This window comes from Rutilus rutilus, assembly GCF_951802725.1.
Source record: "Rutilus rutilus genome assembly, chromosome: 21".
Taxonomy (NCBI): Eukaryota; Metazoa; Chordata; class Actinopteri; order Cypriniformes; family Leuciscidae; genus Rutilus; species Rutilus rutilus.
In genome coordinates, this window is record NC_140226.1 from 1,668,070 (window position 1) to 1,687,519 (window position 19,450).

At 43.7% G+C, this 19,450-nt stretch overlaps 1 protein-coding gene across 4 annotated transcripts in view; it reads left to right on the forward strand.

Annotated features, from left to right (window-relative positions):
* Positions 1-19,450, forward strand: part of meis2a (Meis homeobox 2a) — a 71,975-nt gene that overhangs the window by 22,231 nt on the left and 30,294 nt on the right. For 3 of the 4 annotated variants that reach the window (XM_084392907.1, XM_084392910.1, XM_084392908.1), the window contains exon 8: positions 2,697-2,842. In XM_084392907.1, the coding sequence (XP_084249033.1) occupies positions 2,697-2,842 (146 nt within the window). The remainder of the gene's footprint in view (positions 1-2,696; positions 2,843-19,450) is intronic. The other variant, XM_084392909.1, reaches the window with a different exon arrangement.

Sequence of the window (19,450 nt, forward strand, 5' to 3'; positions counted from 1 at the left end):
CCTCCACCTTCATGCCCCATTAGCCTGAAACAAATGTCCGAGCCAAACAAATCTGTGACTGCACCTCTCTTTAAGACAAAGCTTCAGCCTACTTGATTTGGCTTCTTACTCTTCCCTCGTTGCAGTTGTTACGATTACATGTTATATAATCACACGGCTTCTTCGGTCTACTTCTGAACTCTCGACGGTAACGCTGTTCGGCTTTTATGTCCACACTGCAAAATAAGGTAACCTCTAATTGTTGCATTAAACAGCTATTTCTACCCGAGTTAATCCATGAACATTTGTTTCGATGGTATAAGTTAATGTAATTATGTTTATTCAGCGATTATTACATAATGTTTTTGCTTTAAATAAGACACTTGAGGTGACGTTATAGAGAGTACAGGGTGTTACAGACTCTAAACTGCTCAAAGTGACTGTACGGTGTTTTAGACATCGGGCCTCTTTGAAACAAATGTGTCTATTGTGAAAGAAACTATACAAATTAAAATTGACTATGTAACACCACCTCAAGTTGCTTCCATCAAAGAGTTACCGTATTATAAAAGACACATATATTCATGAAATGTTATATGATGATTTAACATCACTAGAACACTGGATTGACCAATCAGAAGGCAGGAACACTACAGCAGAATATTACAGCTGTTTTTTACAGTTCTCTACTTTATACGGGTCAGTGGGGGCGAGTTTAATGTGGATAAACACTGTCTCTCTCTACAGACTGGACATGTTTGAGCCAGATAGAGGCCGATATGGAGCGAGCGAGAGAGAAAGAGAGAGAGAGAAAGGGGGCATGTTTTTCCTTCTCCAAGGGCACTGCTTTTCCAAAAGTGCCTGGGGCGAGACTGCAGCACCTCGTCTCCCGGAGGCCTTTGGGCGTCTCCTAATAGCCACCCCCCCCCTCATCTGCCCCCGTCTCAGAGGTGCATGATGGGATACTTCCCCTTCCCCCTCTCCTCTTCTCCTCGTGTCGTCCTCATGTTTTGTGCTGGAGTTCACATCCGCACAGGTTCAAATGGCAGAGTTGCCAGGGAACAGTCAGAGGCCATTAGCGTTTGGGACGATTCGCCCTGCGGCGCTGCAGCGCTAACCAGCGAGCGGCGGGGCCATGTAGATTAGCAGCTTCACATGTAATGAGCAAGTTTACCCTTTCTTTTCTTTTCTTTTCTTTTTTCTTTTGTTTTCTTTTCTTTTCTTTCCCTTTCTTTTCTTTTTTTCTTTTCCTTTCTTTTCTTTTCTTATCTTTCCTTTTCTTTTCTTTTCTCTCTCTCTCTCTCCCTCTGTGTCAGTCTCTGTTTCACTGCGCTAATCCCGTCGAATCATTTTTTTGATTATTTCCACTTCTTTGACTCACTGTCATGTGTGTGTGTGTATGTGTGTGCATATTTCCACTAGTGATAGAGTTATCGTTTTTTGGCTGATTTGTGGGTAGATTATTGGTATCAGCTAAAAACAGAACCCAACACACCCCGTTATCCTCTCTCAGAGGATAAAGTAAATGTTGTGTAAAATGAGCCTTTTAGCAATTTTGTGTACATTTCATTCTCCGTCATTAAATTGCATGATGTGTTTGATTTATTCTGATCTAGATCTGTTGAAAACACACTGATCTCCAGACGTTTAATTTGTGTACATATAGATTTGGTTATCAGCGAGTGTCTGTGTGTGTCTGGTTTCAGGGGCCGTAGGGTAATGAAGCGAGTCGTCGGTCTGTAAACACACACGGGTCACTCTGGCCACCGCGAGCACTAGGCTATCGCGTTGCAGTGAAAATGGAAACGTCAATAAAATTAATCTGGCCACCTTTTGGCCTGGACTGCTCGCTGTGGTCCACTCATAACACACCACAACAAGGTTTACACTCCTCCTCCAGATGTCATTGGAGCAGATGAACAAACTGTGGCAGCTACGCCATTGCTTTTCTGAACGTGCAGTTTGACGGAGTGTGTGTTACGAACCCCTACCCCTGTGAGGTCACTTCTGCATCATCAGCACGTATCCACGCGGCGAGGGCAAAGAAACGGCACTTGAGAGAAAAATAATAGATTAAAACAGAGAGGGAAAGGCTTTCAACTGTCCTTGTATTCTTCATGTATTTTGCATTTCATTACGCCACCCATCGGATCTGTTCTCTTTGCTCCTTTTTAAAGTGATTATTTGAAATATTAATGCGTGATTATTGCTTATATAGGTGCGTGTGATTGATGTCTCCCCAAAAACAGAGCGACGTGCAAGTGTAAATTTGTATAATATCGCGGCGTAGTGCAGGAGTTTTTCAGATACATAATTTAGATGCCCTGAAGGAAGGCTTTCAAGGCATTTTCGCCCAAGGCCAAGAAAAAATAACTGACTTTTTAAAGTAAATCATTTTTGCTAATGCACAATTAATGGCAGAGGAGAAAGAAAGTAAGTCTGGGAAGTAGGTTATGCAGAGACCCGACCTGCCCTCACGCATGGACATGAGCGAAGGAGTGTCGGTCGTGCTGGGGATATGCAAATGAGGTGCAGGAAGGGGAGAGGCCGCAATATTGTGCATGTGTGTTTATCGCGTTGTAACTTTTTTGATGTTGCTGTTCTTCTTGCTTTGACGTGAGGGCATCTCTGTGTTTTAGGGTTTAGGTAAGGTTGTATAATGTCACTGTGTGTAAGATTGTGTACCACTTTTCTAAAAAGCTCTCCCTTTCGTCCAGGAGATGGTTTAGACAACAGCGTGGCCTCACCCGGCACGGGCGACGATGACGATCCAGACAAGGACAAAAAGAGACAGAAAAAACGAGGCATCTTCCCTAAGGTCGCCACCAACATCATGCGGGCATGGCTCTTCCAGCATCTCACAGTAAGTGTCTTTCCATGAGCTCTTGCTGTATCTGTGATTGGGAAAACATTGAGATCGCATTAATTGAAACTCTTACAAATCAGAATCAATGCACCGCTATCAACATTCAAACAACAGTTAGATCCGGCCGCTTTTGAAACGCTTGTCTGCGTTGAGTTACTTGGCGACATGCACCGGTAGATCCTGATCCTGAGCAGGTTTCATTTGAAAAGCAGAACTAAACAAATTATTTAGCCATTTTGTGAGTGTAATGGCATTTTGATGTTAAAGTCCCCCTGTAGTCAATCATTGTATCCATTAAAACTCATCTTTGATCACCAAAATGACATATTTAAGGTTTTTTTCCTTGAAGAAAATGTCTTCATGTCTTAAAATAGCTTGAATGTAACTCGACACCCTTGCCTCATTTAGTATACGCGGTTCTATGAATATGCAAATGAGCCCCGCCTCCACTCACTCACTCAGAGATCCACTGGTTGACGATCACACGTTGATCTGATTGGTTACAAGGTAGTTTGTGACGTCAGAAACACCAGCGATTTCAAAGCGTGTGTTTGAGACTGTCTTTGGTTCACTGCAGTTTTAAGGAGGAAATACTCAGCAATGATTTGTCTTAAAGCAGATTAAAAACACCACATAGACACATAAACTACATTAAAAGCTGGATTTTCACCACAGGGGGTTAGTTCAGTATAAGTTCAGTCTCAGAATATCAGCAGTTTCACATTCGCAGTAACTGTAGTGATTGACCACTCTGTTGTTTTAATCAGTTCCTCCCGAAGAACATTTTTAGGGTTCAGTGTAAGTCTAGTTGTCGTGGCACTAGGAGAGAGCGCTGTGTGTGTGTTGGTTTAGAGAGGTGGCATGCGGGGTCGTGTTCCCTCGGCCTCTCTGATGTCACGACATCATCCGCGGCTCAGGATATATCGATCGGGGCGGGAAGGGTCGGGTTTCTGAGGGATGAGCATGTGAACTGAGAACGTCCATGCGTCTGTAGGACTGTGTCTGTGAGGGACGGCCGTAAGAGTCTGGCTTTGGACCCGGTGATCTAACTCAAGCCAGAATAATGACGGCTAATTAAAAGGGCTGTAAAGCCATTAGAAACATTAGAGGGATAATCAGAGGCGCTGAACTCTGCCATGCGCTTATAACTCTCATACTCATCAGAACAACTATTTGATGGACAAAGACACTTCACTTTTCTCTGCATTATTCCTGTGCTCTTTTCATTTGTCGTCCCTTTCTCGCTCTCAGAGCCACTTGTGTGTAAAGCAGTGAAGAGAGAGCCACCTACCTCGCCGCTTTTACCCACAAACGCCTCTCGCTTCTTTCACTCGGCTCCATATCACGCAGGAATTTCACACTGTTTTCAAAGATCATTAGGCGTCTTTACTGGCAGCTCAGGAGATCCCCATTCACGGCGTTCACAAGACACGCACTCCCGTTTCTTTTAGAATTGTTTTAAAGTGCGCTGAAAACCTAAGGAGAAGTTTTCATTAATGGAAATACAGAAGTTTCCATCGTCCTTTTAGATGTTTCTCTCATTTCAGAGTCTTTTATGTGTGCGAGTAATAATTCATCCTTTTTAACGCACCTTTCTATTTTTTTTCGGACCAAAAGGGCTTAATTGAATTATCCCAAAGTACCAACCGCTGCCCCCCGCGCAATCCTTTACAGCGCACGGCCGTGCCACACACTAACACATCAGGCCTTTTATTTTAATTTGTTAAGCAAATGTATTTTCCAGTTCAGGATGCATTGGTGTGCGGGTGAATTCATGGGGACTTTGGCCCTGAATGGCCCGTAGCGGCAGCTCTCCATTCAACCATTCATTCAAGGGTGCAAAAGAAAAGCAGCGAGGTTGTATTTTCTCAACCGCGGGGCCAAAGCGGAGCTGCTCTTCCATGAGCGGCGGGGGTCCCTTTACATATGTTCTCAACATTGAGCCATTGTCACTTATTCTGAGGGGCTCAAAAGGACGTAACCCCTTCCCTCCCCCCGTTTCCATCCCCCGCGCCTACAAAACAAGGCGCCAGCTAACAGTTACAATTGTGGGCTAAAATCGATGGCCTCCACTCCCAAGGAACGCTTTCCCTCTCTGACGCTCTGAGCCCACCCTTACATGGGTGAAGCCTCTCTGAGCCAACGGGTCATTTGGGGCCAACAGCCAAATCCCAAAGGATGCGAAGGATAAACCCACAAGAGATGCGTGTAGTGCACATTCGCCACCTGACTGAACTGGAGAGTTTGGGTCAGAATGCACTGCCGGTGAAGCCCGAGAGATGCGCTCTTGCTCCTGGAGCTCTCTGGATCTCTTCCAGTGCCATTAGCGGGTAGGAAATCCCAGATGGCTGCTGTAAGCTTTCCCATACGGCACAGAGCTTATGTTATCGGAAAGATAAACTCCTCTGTGGGGTGTATTGCTCTATTAGACTTCATATTTAATGAACGAGAGAGAAGAGCAGTCCACTAGGCTCACAGTAGGGCAGTGGTGAAGTGTAGTCATCGCTGCAGGGTCACCCAACAGTTTAATGGAGACAAACTTTGAATCCTCTCAATTAGTCCGTTGGCGCCCTTACTGTGTCTCCTGCTAAGAAGAGGGTCAGCCTGCAATGAAAACAGGAAGCACTCAGATACAAAGATATCACTCCAGGCCTGTGCTGTCCTTTCACTTCGGTAAGCCTACAAAAAGCAGTGAAAATAAATAGGGTCGTTTGAGCTGGGCGGCCTGAAATGAGGCTCAACCAATGGCGTGAGGATTTGGGAAAAAGTGAATATTTATTGGACAGTAATGTAGGGCAGGACTTTAATTGTTTTTGTATCCATTGGATTTGATTGGGTCGTGAAAAGTTAGTTGTGATGTTATTGGCTTAGTTTATTTTGGTAACACTTCACAATGAGGTTCATTAGTTAACATTAGATAATGTATTAACTAACATGAACTAACCATGAGCAACACATTCATTACAGTATTTATTCATCTTTGTTAATGTTAGTTAATAAAAATCCAGCTGTTCATTGTTTGATCATGTTAGTTCACAGTGCATTAATGTTAACAAATACAACCTTTGATTTTAATAACGTATTAGTAAATGTTGAAATTAATTTGAACTAAGATTAATAAATGGGAAGAAGTATTGTTCATTCTTAGTTCATGATAACTAAGGTAGTTAACTAATGTTAACTCATGAACCTTATTGTAAAGTGTTACCTTTATTTTCCCCCTAAATAACAGGCTTTCAACTAAAAAAAAGTCAATTAAATGGTGGAGAAAGTTAGTATATGTTGCAGAAAAAATATGAAAAGTTTTCTTCAGAATAACATGCACTTATTAAATGTAAGGGCATTTAGTAAAGATGGTTGATTTTGAGTTCATTTTGACTTAGTGAATTACCCAGAAACAGGCAGCTGATCATTTCTGATCTTTTGCTTTTGATTCACAAGTTACAAACCTCATCAAATGACTGTGTAAACAAATAAACAGGATTAGCCAGGGGTCAGGCTGTCCCACAGTAAAGCAAACAGACTCGTTCCTCAGGCTTGACTCAATTAAACGTTTGGGCTGATCAGTTCTGACTGTCTGCATGTCTGATTCACATCACTGTTCATTTCCACTGCAGCACATCTGACAATTGTTTTAAACAATGGACATCCACATATAAACACAAAATGTACACTTAAAAAAAAAAAAAAACCTTCAGACAAGCTCTCTCTGTCTCTCTCTCTCTCTCTCTGTCTCTCCCTCACTCTCACTCTCACTCTCTCTCTCTCTCTCTCTCACACACACACATAAAATGTGGTCGGTAGGTTGTATGAGTTGTATGAGTACCCCTGCTGTATGAGTTTTCTCAGGAAAGGTTTCCTCCCTCACTGTTTGCTGTAATGCAGGGCATTCTTAAAGCAGCAGTTTCATTTAAGGCCCAGCGAGGTTGTTTAGTGACGCTCCGGGGGGTTGCAAAGGGGCAACACTAATCTATCATGGGCGTGTTTGCCATCCATCACCAGTGCAGCCTATATAACAGTTCAGTTCTCAGTGTGTGAGTGTGTGTGTGTGTGTGTGTGTGTAAGGAAGCCTGAAGACCAGAAACATACTTACACTAATGTGTGCTTTTGCACCCCTTGTGGCAATGCTGAGAATGGAAACAGTTTTGGTAAAGCTGTGTTTTGGACAGTGACCAGTGGGGACTCACTCTAACTGCTGTCTGCCCATTTGTTCTGTTGATTCAGACCTGTTGTAAATCTACAAAATCAAGTATGTCACTGCAAACTGCACGCTGCTGCGGTCAGCTGACCAGTTGTCCATATCGAGTGACTCTTTCATTCTCGCAGGTTGTGGAATTACGTTAGACCCACATCAACCTTCATCTCCCGTACGCAAGTACTTGGAAATAGTTGCTGTCTGTGTGTATGTGTGTGTGTGTGTGTGTGTGTGTGTGTGTATGTGTGTGTATGCTTTCAGTGTTTGACAGTTCTTGGATAACAGTGCCTGAGAAGAAGCTTTTGCATCAACTAGCATTTGGCATCAAGTTGTTCAGCATCAATATTAGCTTCACTTCTTAAATACAAATTTTGTTTTCAGATCACTACATCCTTGTTTAAACTGTTGCAGCTGCATTATGCTTTAATATGTCTCTGTGCATTAACATTTATAACCTGAAGGCAATTGTTAGTGTGTTCCTCTTTCTTGATCTTGTCTTTGAGCATCATGCTGTATGTTGTGTAAGACTGAACTCATAGCATGTTTTATCATGGATTGATGCTTTTTGGAGATGAATGAGTCTCTGAAATCTTTGTCAGTTGAGGGATGACCTTGCAGACACTTGGAATGCTCCAACATACCCAGACTGAGTCGGTATTAATAAAGACAGCTTGGACAGGCTGGAACACGCTGTTCCATGCATGTGTGTGTGTGTGTGTGTGTGGAGGGGAATGCTTTTGCTCTGACCTGAAGATACACATAAACAGTAAGGAGAACAAGAACTCTAGTTTAGTAACTCTAGATCTTACTGGACAGATCTGACTGACCTCCACACAGACCAACCCACTCATGTCTGCCCAGAACACCAGGCTGGCTAACGGCACAGGGAAGGGCAAATCCTCAAACTTCGAGCACTTTTGGGTTTTCAGCTCAGAGGTTTTGTGTTTTCCCCCCAATGGACTTTTTGATAGACTGACTTCAGTATTACATTCAGTAAGGTCAGAAACAGAAACATACACACGAGCGAAGGTGCCAGTGCCTGCCCAGAAGATTGCAAGAATGTGATCCAGATTTGTTATTATTCAGGTAGATGCTATAAAACGTGAGGAAGTTTCACTAACTTGCATGATTCTGTTTATACTGTTGACCTAAAAGATGAAACTGGTCATAGATGTGATTAGAAGGCAACCCTTGTGGTAAAGCTATAAGTCATAAACTGTGAAATCAGTGTGTGCACTCATATACTTGCTTACATTGTGTCTCAGGCTAAAAAGAGGGAGGAACTAGGGGTGTGGTCGAAGAAACAACTGAGACATAGAAGCTGAAAACTAAGAGAGGATGGCCGTGTGTGTGTGTGTGTGTGTTTGGAGCAAAAATCAAAACCAGACTGTGCTTCTCTGTTTAGTTTGTCAGGGGACTGGCGCTCCTCTGAATCCCAGAGCTCTATTTCTGCTCTGTGATCTTCCCGCCCTTTCTCTGCTGCTGTTTTTATTCTGTTTTGTTTTTCCAGCACTTCTCCTCACAAGCCTCCCTCTGAGCTCTGTCTGCACCTCCTTTATGCTATTTCATAATGACGGCCGAGCGCTGTGACTGCACAATATCATTTCATATCTTGAATGGTGCATCAAAGGCAACAAACAAAACGCACCAATTTGCTGTGGTTTCTGTTCAGCCTCCCAAGATGCTGGCGAACTGAAGCCTTCCGTCGACTGCTCCGCCACACTGTGGTGCCAGTATCTGATGCTCACTGTTCAGGCTCATAAGGGAGGTTTTCATGATGACTAAAACCTGTGAGCAGTATAAAAAATATTCACAAAAAGCCAAAGAAAAAAGGCAGATATAAATAAAAGAAAATCTACTTTATCCTAATCAAACTGGAGCGTTTTGGCTCCAGATGTGAATGCATGTGAATATTGATCACATCACTGTAGTTGTAATGTCCCCGGGGCACGACAAACCCTGCTCAAATCTACAGCGATTTAGATAAAGAGAATTGGCAAGACACAACGGATTTCAGCAAGCATAACCTCCTCCTTCTTTCTCCTCCTCCTCTCCCCCTTCAACCAGGGAGCAGAATAAAAGGAGGGAAAACCTGTAATTACACACACTCTTCTGAATCTCCCTTAATGTTCATTATTTAAAACCGGCGGCAATTACAAGTTCAAAGGGGCTTAGAGGGCCAGCAACCTGCATAATCGCCAGCAAATGAAGTATAGCGTGTTCACGGCAGCGGAGCCGCTGCTGGGGGGGTGAATCATACATTTCCATACGGGCACAAATCTCTGCCACCTCAAGGCTCCAGCGTGCACTATCCCTGCCTCGCAATCCTCTTAGCCACGGCTTTTTGTCTTTCTTCACCCACCAGCTACCCTCCGACATGTAAAGCATATCAAACTTTACCCTGGCTTATGTTGTACATTCACAGTTATTTGTCCTTATGTTTATGGCTGCCAGGCCGCCCACCCTCTCCTCCAGATTACTCTGCTCTGTTTCTCTCTCCTCCTCTCTTTTCCTCCCATTTGACGTCACATGCATGTGATGCGGGCGCAGGAGTGAGCGCGTCCCCACAGGTGTATCTCAGTTACCTTAGGAGACAGTCACAGCAGCCAATTCTGTCCACAGGTGGCTCTTTGCTCATCAAGAAGAAGGCTCGTGAGCCCAGCGGTTAGCTCTGGTTTCAGAGCCGCCCCAACCGGCGGTCATTGTATACATCCTCCTCTACATCTACACCTCCACACAAGAGGCTCTCTTTCTCTCTCTGTGCCATGTTTATCTTCTTCCTCTGTCCTGGTTCAGTGCTGCAGGTCACCTTTCTTTCTGTACGGCTTTCGTGTGCCTCCCCCCGGTCAGTTGTGCTGCTGTTTGCATTAGGGATCTTTGATAAAATCTCCATAGGGATTTGCTCTAGTGCTCACACCATTTCCTGCCTGCTGCTTTCATTGTTTGTCTCGTTCGCATGGGGGACCGTACAACTCCCACCTGAATACAATAAAACGTTGACGCTCTTTGGCGTGGCAAACAGCAGACAGTTCATTTTTCATTCAGCAAAATCTCCTCAAAAGGAAGCGAAGACTGGCTGTTTCATTAAGTGGCCCATCCAGGCAGACACGTGCACCACAGCAGAGCCCATGTTTACCCAAGCAAGTGTGCATATTAGAACGGAATCCATGGAGAGATTAATGGGCTACTGCCTCTGTACCATTGATTATCTAAACGCCATTTTTCCCTCTTCCTGCACACGTATTAAAAAGTAATGAAGCCTACGGAGGAAAGGAAGGCAAGACTTCACGCGTCATTTTAAGTTATCTGGACTCTAACAGTGAGGAATCTCTTTAAGGCACGTTTTGAGCAGAATTAAGTAAACAAATGTGGAGTATGCTTTTGAAACTAGAAAAATGTGCTTAAGCAAAGACGAGCCCGTGACACATGGAGGAGACTCTGCAGATGTTAGCAATTCCCCAACCTTACAACAAGGCTGCAATTACAATGGATTTGGTAACCAATGACAGTAATGGAAATGTGGAAGAACATCAGAAACACCCAGGATTAGAACGATCTACAAAGCCAGTTCAATAGTATGGTATAGGTCCCTGAACAAGTTGCTCTAGGCGGCTGTCCATCGTATGCCTTCTATTTGCAAAGCATGGACGTTTCCACTAGCACCGTCTCCATGCATCTCCATTCTGCTCTCCTCTGTCAAGGCCCTGCTGAAAGGGTGGGGGTGGCCTCTTTCAGGGAAATAACTTCCTGAGACATTACGTGAATCAGCAGACAGCCTTATGGCCCAGACCTTCCCAAGAGTCTAAACGCTGGAGTTAAAGGTGAGGAACCACATTGAAAACCTGATGGGAAACAGTTTTTCCTGCCCTGCAGAGCTTTATTTTGAATGCTCTTGGCTTCATTTGGTTTTAGTATGTGGTAATGACTTCTGCACTAGATCTTCCTCTACAGAGCCCAACCCTCAATGTCATAGCCATTACTGAAGCACTTTTACCATTACAGAGGCATGCCGTTCGATTCCCGTCAGTCAAAGTTGACTGTGCTGCGCTCAACTCTGCACTGGATCATGAATTATTGTGCAGCGGTGGGGCGAGGGATTGAGGAAGGGAAAAAAAAGGAAGAGTAGAAGTAATGGCTGAGAAAATACACAAACACACAATGGAAAGAACACAACAACAGCTGTCTTCTCTGCAAAGTGATTGGAGAGGAGCGGGGCTTGGGTTACATTCCTGAGATGGGGATGGCTGGTGTTGGTTTCAGAGGTGGGGGCAGGTGGTGGGGGTGGAGACAGCTCAACAAGTTGTTGAAAAGAACACAGACGCTTGTCATCAGCCTCCAGAGCAGGGAGCCATCTGAGTGCATTTTAGTCACAGAGGTTAATGACCTCCCTTTGCTCTTCCGTCCTGCTGGAGTCCAGTGCACCAGCAGCACTCTGCTGTGTTTGAGCTCACAGTTCTTCCTTGTGGCCTGGATCAGCCCAAAAAGCTGTAAGTGGATCCTGACAATCCCTTTTTATCTCTCCCTCTAGGGCAGCGCGTAAACTTTCAGAGTAACGATGGTGTTTGGATTACTGTAGCTCCCTTTGATGCCTCGGTATGCACCATGCAAAGTGCTGAAAGAAGAAAGACTGAGACAGAACTGATATGTACTTTTTTTATTTGCCAGTTTTGTGGACGCTTTCTTATCCAAAGGGACCTACAGTACATTTACTACAAGGACCGTCCACCCATACCAATGTTGGGTCAAGTGATAGGGAAACTCAATCCTGTCATGAATCGCTCCTTTTGGGGTTTGAACAACCCTGCAGTTATTGCACAAGTTGTTAATCTGCTCTGATAGATACAAGGTTGAAATTCTCACCAACCTTTTATGTTTCAAACTTCCTTTCATCCTGTGCAGTTTCATATGTTAGGAAACCTTTAGCTAAATAAAAAGAATAAAGCCTGCTACATTTCTTATTTTGTGCTGCCTGTTGACCCCATCCACTAATAAACGGTAAGCTGAGCAAGCTGTTGGTCATCCTCTCATGGGATTGTTGGGTAGCTGCCAGTTTCCTGCTTGCTTTGTCAGTGGATAAAGTCAGTAACAAACGAGAAGCCTACAGCCAAGCCGGTCAGTCAGGTCAGAGGTCAGCAGACCTCAGGGCAGGATTGTGCAGAGGAGCACTATGGGGAGAGCACAGGCGGCTGGAATGCACTGAAAAGGGGCCCTTTGCTCCGTTCCTCAGCTCTACTGCTTTTAGAGCCATTAAATCTCTTCATACATCCCTTAGTCTTGAGCATCAAAAGTGGAGAGTCCCCAGGGCTCATAGCAATCCACTGCCTGAGTTTGTAGTACTGACGCCCTGTGTAAGGGAGAGTATTTACGGGTATGAATCGAGGTTGCTTTGGCTCCGTCAGTTGTCTCGCAAGGTTTCTGCGATCACGACTGCGAGAGATCTTTGGCTAAGTCGGGTTTTTCTGTCCTGCTTCGGTTGACTTGATCATTTTAGCTAGGCTGAGTTTACTGAAAATCTTCATGGCGGCCTCTTTATGCTGATACATTGTTTAGTCCTTTTGGAGAGCCAGCTAAATGGGCGCCATGCTTGACTTCTACATTTTTAGCATCATTAACCTACAGGAAATTGCCCCTGCAGCTGTTTGCCGGCTGCTTGGTTGCTCCACATTCCCAGCTAATGGCTAAACATCGAGGTTTCCTCTACTGTGAGTTTTGACTGTAAAGCAGATTTGACAACTTGGATTTGATGGTGTAACAGATGAAACATAACATTATAGGTTTAGAACTCTGGATTGTTCGTTTGTGACTACTAGTAAAATATGCTATCATGCCATTGATTGCTGCTCCCAAACCAAACCACAGAGACAGCGTGTGTAAATAACCCTTCCTGTCATTAAGAACGCTTACTAAGCTAAATGAAATGTGCTTTGTATATCTTAGATTAGCCTGTTCTATTGCCTTGTCCTTTGGTCTCAAATGCCAGTACAAAAGGAGTCTTACAATAATGTGTGCTGCCAAGACCTGCTTGCATAAAAGAGGTTGGCTGGAATATTGAGGGGCTGGTGAACTACTTTGTTGCCCGCAAGCAGAACGACCCTGTTGTTCTTTGGTTGCCCAGTGGCCTTTTTGCCAACATTTCTGTTCTCCAGCCCAGTCCATGTACCCCACAAGCAATAAACATCCCTTTCTCTCTCTCACGCAGGCGAAATATATTAAAGCATAGCGTAAGTAAGTTTTGCCCTTTGGGATGGTGGGGGCAAGACAGCAGTAAGCCATAAGTTGTAGCACAGTGGCCCAATGAACGTGACCCGTAAGGTCTCGGCTCCGTTGCTCACGGGTGCCATCTAGACTAATCAAGTCATTACAGACTGGTGAAGGCAGCGACAAGAGAGAACTCTTGCTCTGTGCTCCCTTAGAATGTTGGATGAGTAGTGCATTGTTGCCTCAATCTTATTAGGCCAGATATCTCTTCTTTTTTTTTTTTTGTGAATTTGTTCTGAGGCCAGCAGGTTGTTTGCCTCATTTCACAGGCTTTCATTGTACAGTGTGAACTCAGGTCATGTTTATCTACTTGATTTGCCAATTTGCCTCTGAGCATGAGTGGTCACATGACTTTATGACAGCAGTAGTGTCAACTGACAAGACTGTACTGCTTTCAACTCCCATTCACTTTCCCTTCCACTTTTTCCAGCCTGAAATGAATCTGTTTGAAAACCGCTGTTAAGACATCACAGGGAATACGCCTCAATCTCCTGCATGCAGTCAATAATAGCTAGTTGATGACAGAACCTGCTGCAAAAAAAAAAAAGTTAAACTCGTGCCCCAGAAGTGTTTGACTAATCAGGTGGAAAGAGAAATTCTAGGGCTGTTGTGGTGAGAATTTAATTTGGTCAAATGTACACCCTAAAGCCAGAGGGTTAAGAGGATGAGAGGAGATTCAGTCTATCTTCTGTTCCCCTTTCCCTACGCAAGGACATGGAGATCAGGTTCCTCCCCTTGAAAGAGCCGACTGGCCGCGTCTGTAAGAGAAGCCATGAACCTGATCTGATGATTAACTAGCCTCATCACTATGGCTGTGGGCCACATCCAGACACACACACATAGAAGAGGGTTTTTTGTGTCCAAGTCACAAGGTCTACGCAAACCCCCACTGCCCTTATTCGTGGGATTTGCCGAGTCAAGCATCACTATTACTGCTACTCCTAGTCAGTGTTAGTGATTTCAACAAACACTAAACATCGCATATCCATTTGTGCTACAGTTACACTACATCTAAAGACACACATTTGTGTGTGTGTTTCTCAAGCATCATAACCGAGGGAGCACATGTCAGTTTCTTGAGCAGTTCAGCAGCCGTTAAAGAGCAAAACTTTTCTCTAATTGTTTGTATCACTCACTGTGTGTTTTGCTCCGTGAGTATGTGTGTACTGGGCTGTGTCTGTATCTCTCACTGCAGTGGGTGTGTGTTTGTTCCCCTGTGCGGTTCTCTCTGACGGCCTTGAGAATGGGAGTGATTGATTTTTAGCGCTAATGCTTGTTTACCCTCAGCAACTGCGTTCCAGGCCAACCTCACGGGGGTGCCCACCTCCTCCTCACACCCCTCCCAGCATCCCCCTCCGCCTGGCCTTGCCAATCCATGTTTTCGCGGGGCAACAGTTTGCTTGGCAGGCAAATTGATAGCAAGAGTCGCTCTAGAACCTTGCACCATCTTCAGTGAACATAAATTATTGGTGTAGAGCAAACGGGGGGGCTGGCGGTAGTCCAGCGGCTCCAAGCCCAGCCCTGTCAGCAATTGTTGTGGGGGCACAGAGAGAGAAAGAATGAGTGAGAAAGAGACATATGAAGAGAGGGAGTCGAGCTGCTCTCCTCAATAGCTTTTCATGGCGCGCTGGGCTCCAGGTGCCCCTTTGAAGCCATTTAAATTGAAACTGTTTTACCTCTGAAAAAACCCAGCATGGCAGTCATGACTGAGTCTGATCCCAGAGCTGCACGAACACTGGTTTGCTCATACGTGTGCATGCCGACGAACACAATGACTGCCGGTATGCACACATCGTTTGAGCATCGGGGGGTGTATTTGAGATGGTGCATTTCATAAAACTGAGGACGTGTTCCCTTTTGTGTGTGCATGTGAGTCGAGTTGCATTCTTGCCGGCTTCCTCCTTGTTGTCTGGATGCAGCGTAGAGCTGAAGAAAATCAAACGCACACAAAACACTACCTAAGCACACACATTTAACCTTAGACACACACAAACTACTAGAATACACAGAAGCAAGCTCCTTTTGTCCATCTTTTAAACAAAACACTCTTTTAGCTTCTGTTCTGTTGAGCAGACATCAATCACAGCGCCGCTGACACACACCATGAGTCATGTTATAATCAAAGTTCACTTTCTAAACAAATCTGCCTTTCTCACAGTAAATGCAGTGTTCCTTCTTATGACAAATACTTACAACAAACACACCACATTGCAATTATTCATGAATTTGCGTTGTAAAATGGGATATATATATTATATTCAAATCAGTCTTATCAAAATAAACCTGCAGCCTTCATTTGGCTGGAATATCATGCTTGCAGAAACACACATATGTAAATGCATTATTAACAGCCTCTCTAAATTTAAAATGTGCCAATCTTTCTGCAGATTTCTGTGTAGCAGATATTAAAATGTCATTCTGGGCTTTGATTGATTTTATTGGGAGTCTGTGTTATCTTGCTTCGCTCAGTTTGATTAAACACACAGAAACGATCACAGTCAATTTGAGCTGTGCGTCACGGGGAAACTCAAATCCTTCAGCGATGATGGAGTAGTTTGAGAATAATTGAAATTGTTGGTAAGAGACGATGGAGTTTTGAGAACGTGCCCTTCATTTCCGTTCCACAAACCTCTAAAACAGACAAATAAAGCACGTAGTTTTGAGCGTGTGATATGATAGTATTCCTGCGAGCAATAGCCGTCATTCACCGTCTCGGTTAACTATAGACCCGATATAGTCCGGCTGTGAGAAACACACTAAAAGACAAAATAACCTTGAATTAGTTTTTTGCCAAAATAACTTGCGAGATGTATGAAATTCCATCATGTAAGTAAAGTCAGCAGTGATTACAAGGTGTTTGGTGTCTTTTCTTTGACATGTTTTAGATGACTAGTCTATTCTTGGGCTCTGGTTTATACGTCTATTAAATTTTCACTGACAGCCCAAATGTTGCCTTGTTTTAGGCCAGACGTCAGGGCTGTGTTTGGACGGCAATTAGACATCTTTTAAACGCAAAATTGCTTGCTGGGATCATACTATCACCTTTGTCACATATTGTTTGTGTTAGCATGTTAGCATCTAGCTAACTGCATTACCTTAAAGCTTAACATTTCGGTTTGTGCAATTAAAAACTGCTGTGATTCTTGCATGCAAACTCACAGTCAAAGGTGAACCCATTGATTGCACTTGGGTTAAAGTAGCCTAAAAAGCATGCAATCAAAAATACACTGCATCATTCGGCTGACTGTTTGTCTGATTCTTATCTGGCGTACTATCTAGAATGTATAGTATGTGGATTGTGCTGCAGTGATTCAGTAGCTCAGTCGGGGGATGTGCTGGTTTTCATTAGGCTGCAGGACTCTTTAATTCATTGCAGTCTGGCCTCGTACTGATGAAGTCATTCATCAAGCTCACGGTCAGCCGCTCCGTTGGTGAGTGTGTGTGTGTGTGAAGGGGGGTTGATGTGTGTTTGGGGGCACTGGGGGTTCAGGCTCGACGTTACATGGAGTTGCGGTGAAGAGCACATCACACCCTGTAATTTAGCCAATAGAGTGCAAACACACATGCACACACATGCACTCTGGGAAATAAAATCGGCCCACATGCACTTGCCGCGGACTGTATGATGCACTGACACATCCCCGAGGACTCCTTCCCGAACCGTGTGTGTGTGTGTGTGTGTGTTCAGAATGGCGCAAGCAGCAAAAAGCCCGTGCCATTAACAGGCTGCAGCGTAATTAACAGTTGATTCGATCGCCGGCTAGCGCTGGCATCTGCAATAAAATAAGCTGCTCATTTTTCTGTCTAATAATTTATAGACTGCACCTCTTCACATTCTGTGGTCAGTCCGTTTCTCAGGATATTGCTCCGGCTCTTAGTAATTCACTCTATTGATTGAGTTTAAAGTGACAGGAACACTTTCAATCTTTCTCTGATCTCTCATGCTAAGTTTACTCTTCATCATGCTGTTAGCGTGTCATGCACACCGCTGGACGAAATTAATAATTCATATAAAGGTAGTGCTCTGTTCGGGTTTCACTTGTTTTGTAATTTGATGCTTTATTTTACAGCGCTAGACTCGACCTGCGATGTCACCCGGATGCGCGTTACTCTGCTTTCAAAGCTGTGTTTACTAGTGCTGGGCAATGATTAACCGTGATTAATCGCATTAAAAAAAAGTTTGTGTTCACATAATATATATGTGTGTGTACTGTGTATAATTATTTTCTGTATATAAATACACACACATGCATGCATATATTTTAGAAATATTTGCATGTATATGCTGAATATACATAATTTATATATAAAGATAAATATTTGATATATAAATAACACATTTTTCTTAAATATATACATGCATGTGTGTGTATTTATGTATCCAAAATAATGATACACAGTACACATGCATATATTATGGATGTGATTAATCATTGCCCAGCACTAGTATTTAAAGAACGCAGAATTTGGGTTCTTGTAAAAAAAAAAAAGATTGATGTACAATACTTTTCTCTGTGCATAACCCCAGTGCATATTCCCATCCCTGTTATAATACCAGTGCATGATAATAGAGATTGTGGATGGCTGGATGCCATCATGTGTGGATGTTTAAATCCCAATATGCGCATGGGAAATCACACGGACACATTTCCATGGCGTTTGTAACGTCTCTCAGACCCAGGCTCTGTATTTACAGTGATTTGTGGAACAGAGCTCGATGAAACTGGATCTGTTGTATATTGTGTGTCTGCGGTCAGGATATCTTAGGCTGGCTTTGAAGGGTTTTAAGCGTTTTCTGGTTGTATCCTGTCAGGGAAGAGCAGATATAATGTCCTCTCAGTTTTTGAAACGTGTGTCTGGTTCGTGTGAATCATTGAGTGCTGCAGTATTTATATGGGTTTGCTTTAATGACCGGCACATGCCTGAAGAAACACTGAGACGGAGAGGACAGTTTAATGACGGCACATGAGATTCATTAATGCCTACTTTCAAAATGAAACAAAAATGTAAACAAATTGATTAAAGGCTTTAGCTAGATTTTTATGTTCAATCTATTTGGATTATCCGCCGATTGCAATAATAATATTATATATATATATATATGTATATATAAAATATATTATATAATAATATAGAGAACCAGTCACAAAATCTGCTGCTGTCTGTGAGAGAATCACACACACGCACACACACACTCACACACACACACACACACACACACACACACACACACACACACTCTCACACACACACACACACACACACACACACACTCACATGCACACACACACACACTCACACACACACACACGCGCGCGTATGTATGTGCGCTTCAGTCTTGCCAAGCATATGTCAGCACTTAGCAATCAAAAAATTTATTTCTATGTGCCCATTATCATATTTCTTTGTTAATGATTTTAGCATATTAAAAGCTCCAGTGTGCACAAGTAGAAATCTGATTCATGCGTCTCTTTTTCCTTCATTATTTTTTCAATCTTACAATTGTTTTCTAATTAATTGGACACATTCCTGAAACGTTCCCTCCTCGCGCTCTTTAATTAAACTGGCCGTTGGTTTCTCAATGTGAGGCTCAGGGTCAAGATCCAGCGCAGTGTAATGGCTTTATTCCTGTGACTTTTAGAACATGTATGAGTGTGTGTGTGTGTGTGTGTGGGCGCACGTGTGGCGGTGTCTGAATAAAGCGGAGTGTGTGGTGTGTTTGGTTGTTAATCTGCCTCTTAAACACATCTGTCAGTGCGGATCACTATTGTTCGTCATGCTTCAGACACACACGGCACAAATTCAATCCTGCCATTTCTATCATGTCACATTTGGCAGATCAACAGTGACACAAATTATATCATTGCATCCCGCGCGGGGATTGTGTTTGCAGTGTGACTTCTGGCTACTCCAGACCTTTGCAGGAACGTCTTGCTTTAGCGCTTGGCCTGCGTTCAGGAGCAACTCGAGCTGAAGTCGTTCCTCTAACCGTCGAGGAAAGGAGGATGTGTTCAGGGTTTAATCCGACCGGAGGATTGACCGCGGTGCCGTACGGATCTGTGCTATTCGTCCATTAATCGGTCCAACAGATTCAGTTGAACTGGGCATGCCATGACCTTGTCCTCAACACTTGGGGGGATTTCTTTATTCAT